Source organism: Sinocyclocheilus grahami, unplaced genomic scaffold (genome assembly GCF_001515645.1).
Source record: "Sinocyclocheilus grahami isolate Dianchi unplaced genomic scaffold, SAMN03320097.WGS_v1.1 scaffold562.1, whole genome shotgun sequence".
In the NCBI taxonomy this organism is placed as follows: Eukaryota; Metazoa; Chordata; class Actinopteri; order Cypriniformes; family Cyprinidae; genus Sinocyclocheilus; species Sinocyclocheilus grahami.
The window spans coordinates 373,000-380,933 of NW_015505741.1; the positions used below are offsets into that span (position 1 = coordinate 373,000).

At 38.6% G+C, this 7,934-nt stretch overlaps 1 protein-coding gene across 1 annotated transcript in view; it reads left to right on the forward strand.

Moving 5' to 3' along the window:
- The window catches only part of LOC107556264 (semaphorin-4B-like), a 67,537-nt gene that overhangs the window by 24,715 nt on the left and 34,888 nt on the right, over positions 1–7,934 (forward strand). Inside the window, exon 2 of the mRNA XM_016239334.1 lies at positions 2,702–3,076. Within this exon, the coding sequence (XP_016094820.1) occupies positions 2,962–3,076 (115 nt within the window). The 5' untranslated portion in view covers positions 2,702–2,961. The remainder of the gene's footprint in view (positions 1–2,701; positions 3,077–7,934) is intronic.

Here is a 7,934-nt window from a genome sequence, read left to right on the forward strand (position 1 = left end):
CTACTTTGTTTGATATGTGCCATATGTTGTTCACATATACTGCTTAAACTGTGACATAAATCTGTCATTATTAGACATAAACATCATGTAGTAAACTGTTTTGTGACTTTAGGCCTTGTCTGATGTTGATAAACCACAATCATCAATGATTCAACAGTTCTTCAGAAGATCATTTGTGGAAATCTAAACCGGATTGCCTTGTAATCAGTTTATCTCCTCATGCTGTGCCAATACAATTTATGAGATGCTGTTTAAACAAGCAGCAGTTTTCCCATTTGGGATGTGAATCTTCCCAGTGGGAGTCCAAGGTCTGTCGTGCTCCAGATGGAAAAGTTGCCTTGCTTCTGTCTTCTTTTTATTAAGGGACGACTGTCAGCTAGTGCTCTCATGTTGTCTATATTAGAGCAAAGCATCCTTGCTGTTTTGGCAGTTGTACAGTAAAGTGGCCTGCCGTATCACTCTTAGAGCTTGAGCTTGATGCCAAATTACAGCGTTGGCTCGATTTTTAGGCTTTTTGAGGTAAAGCACAAATAAATATGATGATCTCCAAAAGCGTTATGGCATCCACAGGCCACCCGTTACACCTAATTAAAACTCAGTAATTACTCACTTTTTAAAATTTTACATACTTGTGGAATGTTATATGTTACATTCAGATGCCTAGCGAAAGCCAGACTACTTTTTGTTTCTTCCTCCAACTCTGAATTTAACCACACCCTATTTGTTAGCACTTTACTGTTGGCAGTTCATAAAAATAATATATACACATTGACGTTGATATTAAATCTTAAACCTAAATGGGAATTGCAATTGGATTAGCTTTGTGGTTGTGCTTAAAAGGCTCGTCTATATAGCCAGAGTAATGGAAACCACTTAAGTGTTAGCCCGCTGACATATTGGGTTGATGACAGGGTTGGGTTCTGTGCTGTAGATCACAAATCAAGTGCAAAGCTATTCAACTTATTTACAGTCCATTTCATTTGCCTGGAAGTCAAACTCCATGTATGACTTTACCTTACTTATCTAAATGGAAGCAAATGAGGTTGACTAAGCAGGAGGCTGGAAATCATACATTTTATGGCATTACCTTGCATATCCGTTCTCAGAATGGTGCTTTATGGAATGGAACAGATGAATGATGATCAGTGTGGGTGATTATGGTAAAGTGGGGTCATCTGTTCTCCGAACTTTGTAAGCTAACATGTAAACAGAGAATTAATCACTTTCCATTGTCTCATAAATGATACCACCACTTCCAGGAAGTGCTCATTTATTGCCTTATCATCCTTACTCCCTACTGAGAAGACCGGCTTACGCCAGTAGATATCTCCATTTTGTTTCAGACTAGGGGTGCGTCCCAATCAGCTCCCTTGTTCAGTAGTAAGGGCACTGATCAGGGAGTCGGCCATTTTAAGGGCTGTCTCAATCGCGAAATCCTTCCAGTGCACTGGAACGTTTGCTCCCTGAAAAATCCCACAATGCACTGTAAAAACTAGGGAGCATAGGCGCTCACTATGCTCACTTACCGGAAATAACGTCACATTTCGGAAGCGCGAAACGTAAACCACACGAGCCAACTCGATAAATATAATGACTCGCGATAGAAGATTTGAAAAGCAAACCGTTTTTTTTAGTATATTTCAACATAAACACACATCACTAGACAGGAATTGAACACATCTAATTAACATTTATAATTAATATTCAGCTGAAATGTTCTTGAAATGTAAGAACTTGTACCAGAACGATGTGTTTAAAGAGAATAAAAAATAAATATCAAAAAGAGATCGGTCCTGTCTGTTGTTTATTAATTCCAGTGATGACGTTCTACTATGTTGTCCATTGATGTTGTATGTAATCATGTCACTGGAATTCGAGTGATCACTGTCCCAATGTGCAGTGAGTCAGGGAACTTACCAGTGCCTGAATTAGTGTACACGATCTACTGATCCACGAGCTAGGGAGCTGATTGAGACTCACCTTAGTTTTTGTTGTTCACCAACAAATACAAGTGCACCAGAATGATCTTTTTTTTGTGAAATTCGCTGACCGAATAATGGCATCCAAAACACTACATAATATAGATATTCCACTGACTAGCAGTGGTGGTCTTTCAAAAAGGGCACTTTTCTACAAAACTTGCTCACCTTAGTGATTAGCGCTGATTAAACACAGACATAGAGCCCTGCTGAGCAGTGAGTAAATATTGTGTAATTTGTGTCCCTTAGGGCGACATATCCTCATGCGGCAATTCTTGGCACAATGCAAATCTTCACTGATGATTTATAGCAATATAACCCTACATGGAGAGTTGGCCGTACAGGTAGAAGATGTCTGGTTTGAGCTCCCACATCTCCTGGTGCTATCAAGCATGACCTAAAGCAACTCGCTCACACTGTATTGTGGGTTGAGCGTAGCGTGAAGAGGATGTTTGCTTAATTTAGAAATTGATAAATGCTTGTGAAATGAACTCTATACACATGGTCTTAATTAAGTATATGCTTTTTGTTAGGGGTTTGGGGCACTTTTTGCCTTTAAGCCTCCCAGCTAAACCAGCTTTGGCTAGCTTAAACCAGCTAAGACAAGCTCAGGCTGGCTTAAGCAGGGTCAGTCCTAACTAAGCAAGTATATCAGTCTATTTCTATAGACTACTAAGATTGCAAAAAACTTAATGTGACTATTCTTGTCTTGTTTGTTGCAGATTTTTGAAAAGCCTGTGTGGGAATCTACACAAGCACATGGAGACTGATTTGGGCTTTACCACCGCCCTTGAGGACTTGTTTCTTGGTGGAAATCCACCATTGTGAAACCCTACGAAGGTGAACAACGGTCGTCCCATCAGTACACGGTTCTCCTTTTCAGGAGTTTGAGGAGAAGAAGAAAAATAAACGAGCAAGGGAAAAGATCTTCATGAGCGCCAGAAAATCCAGAGAGAAAACACATTGAGAAACAAGGAGCAAAATGTGGACACTAAACATGACACTTGTCTCGATCCTATTTCTCCTCCATGTCCTTCTGGTTGGATGGGGTCAAGCAGCAGAAGACGACGTCACCCCTCGCCTCAGTTTCTCTTACAGTAAGTGCACAGAAACACACATGTACAACATGTACAAGAAAAGTACGAGACTATAAATGAAGGCTGGTTTGGAGTCGACTTAAGAGCTCCGAGGGAGCTACGGGCTGAAGACCCTGTCATCTCCCACAGACAGTAACACTTGTTTAAGTGTTGGTAAACAGAAAACAGATACCAAAGGCTGATTGGTTCATGCTGGCCTCCGGCGTGTTTGTATGGAGGTGGATTACCGCGTTTACAAAACCACTGTGCCACTGCGAACATAATGTGCAACATACACATGCATCTCCACGTCAGTCATCGAAGAACAACAAAGCATCTATTATAAACTTCTGAGTGGTCTCAATATTCTTCAACAGCATAATACGTCCCCTCTCGCTCATAATGATTGCTTAGCTGCATCTCTAACATAACATCTGTCATGTTAAAGACAAACCACTTCCTCCCGCGTGAATCGCAGGCGATTTTGGGTGCGTCAATTCATGTTTTTGCAGGCTTCGGTGAATTGTGAAGAGAAGAGGCACAATGAGTCTGTAAACACAGTGCACTATGGCTTTATTAAGTTACTATGGTACTATTGATCGTGTTAGATGATGGTTTTCATCACTAAGGCACAAGTCTTTTGTGATGGAGAATGTTGACGCCTTTTAAGACAATAGCGCGGTTTTTGTTAAAGCAGTGGCGTGCGACACAGTTGTTTCTAATTTAATACATACAATGGCATGTTGTGTAGTTTGAAGTGTAAATGAGACTATTTATTTGTTGTTTCCAAGTCCACAAATCCTTCAAGTCATGGGCTTGCTGTGTTTGTCCTATGTGTCTTCATCATTTTGGACAAAGAGTTTATGTCAGCCTACTATATATTCATACCCACCTGCGCATCCTTTCCACATTTACTTCTCACCTTCATTTAAACTGGCTCAGGATGTGATGGGGTTATACTAAACCTGCTAAACCTGCCTAAACATGTCGACTGCCTCTTTTGAGGGTCTACCTGCATGGAGGTCTTGTTCTCCTGCCAACCATAGGAACTTCTCTTCTCTTCTCTTCTCTTCTCTTCTCTTCTCTTCTCTTCTATTCTATTCTATTCTTTTCTCTTGACTCTTCTCATTTTGTCTTGTCTTGTCATCTTGTGTCTTTTCGTCTCATTGTGGCCTTTCTTCTCATTTTGTCTAATCTCTTCTCTTCTTGTTTTGTCTTGTCTTTCCTTCTTTCTCATTTTGTCTTGTTTTCTCTTCTCTTCTTCTTTTCTCTGCTCGTATTCTCTTCTCTTCCTTTCTCGTTTTGTCTAATCTTCACATTTTGTCTTGTCTTCTCATCTTGACTCGTCCTTTCTCTTCCCCTCTTTTTTGTCACATTTTATCCTTCTCGTTGTCTCATCTCTTTAATTGTCTTCTGTTCTCATCTCTTCTCTTTACTTCTCATTATGTCTTGTCTCATTTCATCTTTTCTTTTTCTTATGGTCTCATCTTGTCTCTTTAATTGTCTTCTCATCTCTTTTCTTTGCCTTTATTTAAATCTCTTCTCGCTGAATCTCTTCACTTTTCTTCTGGTCTTGTTTTGTATCATCTCTTGTGTCCTTAGTACTCTCATCTTGTATCTTCTCAATACTTTTTGTCTCTTCTCTTGATTTCTCTTCTTGTCTCATTTGTCATTCCTCAGTTCTTTCTACTGGCTAACATTTTCTTGTAGCACTTTGTTCCTCCTGTCTTTTGCTGTTTGTTCTTGTGTTGTCCCCAGGATCATGCTGTATTGTAAGAAAGAATGCAGCTGTTCTTTTCACTGGTGTTTCTCTTCTGCCTGTCTAATGCAAAAAGGAATCCTGCTAATTCTCTCTGTTTGAGTGTGTTCCGGTGTGTCTGTGTCTCTGTATATGCTGTCACTCACCTTAATGGCGAATTTCATGCAGGTAAACCTGAATGAACACAAAGTATTCAGGACTGAATTCACTAAACATAAACATAATCTTGCGTCTTTTTTACAAACCAATCATGGTCAAGTTTAACTAGCTGCTAAATGAAATGTGTAATCTGTAAATTTGCACAAAAAAATTTAACTTGCGTTTAGCGGATTTTCATGAAAATTGCCTGATTTGCACAATGTCTTAGTGAACTGAAAATATGCAGACAGTGTATCCAAATAAACACAGCTATCAGAAAGTGCAGTTTATTCTTAGCGAATCCGTTTTTTTGCAGTAGATTCTATATTTGGCGACACTTATAATAAACAAATAATTCTGTACTGTTTAAATGGTTCCAATTACTGCCAATGAAATGTTCAGTGTGTGCAGCACTAGTTGAGTTAAATTCAGTAAACTGTTGTGGTCACACTGCCGACTCCTACCCACTGGTGAAAAGCCTCTGATCTCTAAACCTGTACAGTGATGCAAAACAGACTACGTTCTGCAGAATGGCACACCTTTGACCAAAGGGCCGTCAAAGTGGCACAAACATTCTTCTCCCTTTGCTGGTTTCCACCTTCCCTCCATTCTAATAAAGAGCTAATCTAGCATGAATAATGAATGGGGATGTGTGTGTATGTGCGTGTGTTACAGTGTAAATGCTGGTCTGCTTCTCATTATGTGCCTATCAAGAAGGATCAGGGTTTGAGGAAGAAAAGCTACATCTGCTCAGCCTCTCTTCTTTTGCTCCTCTCTTTGATACACACTATGCTGCAGTGCTTAAAGCGCATTAGAAAGCTATTTAAAAAGACACCTATAAGCGGTTTACACTAGAGCTCTGTGCTTATCCAGCCATTTTCTCCTGGTAAAGCTGGGAAATGCATCTACAGAAGGTACAGAAAGAACCTCTTGGTTGTTGACTGGTCCACCACTGCTATTTATGAGTTACAGACATCAGTCCATTGTGTTTATCCCTTGGTTTATGTACCTGTAATACTTCTTGTTTTTATTACCCTAGCCTAAAATTGAAATGACTTATCCTCACTGTAATATATAGCATGCAAACGGTATGGTGCTCAAGCTTTGTGTGGTGTTTGATTCTTTGTGGTTGGAGGTGATCAGGCATGTTTGAAGCAGCAGAGACCTGCACTGTGTGTCAACCATGGAAGGCTTCCAAAACGTGCATCAAGTGGAACAGTCCATTCATGTCCAGCCGCATACATCACGTAGCTTCTTAGGTGGCACACTGTAACATGAGAGGAAGGAATGTCTCTTGTTTACTTACTTAGAGCTGTTGTATTTTTAACCCTACAATCAAAGCAACACATCAAAACCTATACATGCTGTTCCATGTGACACTGATTTGAACATATCAGGGTTGTTTTTTTAGCGCTGTCAAATTAACATGTCAGTTTAGCGTGGTTCATTAAAAAATGCTATAAAAGGAAATATAAGAAATATTTCTACAGTACCATTAGAGCAATTTAAGCAAACAGGATGCCAATTTTGAATTTTAATTTAAATTGAAGTATAATTCAAATTAATTGAAATTCAAATATACATATATTATGGTCATTTTCAACTAGAAGAGCAAAAAAGACAAACTTGTTGGAAAGTTTTAAAGTTTAAAAGTTTGAAGTTTTATTGGATGGATGGATGGAATTTAAAGGATTAGTTCACTTCCAGAATAAAAATGTATTTATAATTTACTCACCCCTGTGTCATCCAAGATGCTCAACATGCCTTTCTTTCTTCAGTCATAAAGAAATTAAGGTTTTTGAGGAAAACATTCCAGGATTTTTTTCCATATAGTGGACTTCAATGGGACCAATGGGTTGCAGTTCCAATGCAGCTTCATAGGGCTCTACACAATCCCAGCTGAGGAGTAAGGGTCTTATCTAGCGAAACGATTAGTCATTTTCTAAAAAAAAAATAAAAAATGTATGTACTTTTTAACCACAAATGCTCATTTCTGCGATGCACGTCCATGACTTCGCATTATATAGTCACATTGGAAAAGTCACACAGCGTGTAATAAATACTGACCCAGTGATTACAAAGCAAATGGGCAAAGAAAGTCAAATGCCCTAACCAAAAAAATGTCAAACAATTTTGAATTTGGAGAAGAAAATGAGATGGAGTTTTTCGCCCTACCCTACCTTTTTTAACCGAAGTACACAGACGAAGAACTACTGTAACCACGCATGACTTTTCCAACGTGATTACATAATGATTGAAGATACGCATGCGCATCGCAGAGCTAGTGCAAGACGAGCACTTGAGGTTAAAAAGTATATAAAAGTTTATTTTATTTTTTTAGAAAATGACAGATTGTTTCGCTAGATAAGACCCATATTCCTTGGCTGGGTTTGTGTAGAGCCCTTTGAGGCTGCATTGAAACTGCAATTTGAACCTTCAACACGTTGGTCCCCATTGAAGTCCACAATATGGAGAAAATTCCTGGAATGTTTTCCTCAAAAACCTTAATTTCTTTTCAACTGAAGGAAGAAAGACAGAAACATCTTGGATGGCATATAGTGGTGAGTAAATTATCAGGAACTTTTATTTTTGTATTTCTTATAGCATACCTCAGAAATACAAAAAACACAGAAAAGAAAAAGGTGAAAAAGAAAACAAAATAAATAAATAAGGAATTGAACATACAGGTCACCAGAGGCATCTCATACAGTTCTTACATCTTCCTTATACAGTTATTTTTATAATAGGAGTTACTTTCCCAATAATACCCCTTTTGTTAGGGTGAGTAAATTATCAGGAACTTTTATTTTTGTATTTCTTATAGCATACCTCAGAAATACAAAAAACACAGAAAAGAAAAAGGTGAAAAAGAAAACAAAATAAATAAATAAGGAATTGAACATACAGGTCACCAGAGGCATCACATACAGTTCTTACATCTTCCTTATACAGTTATTTTTATAATAGGGGCTACTTTCCCAA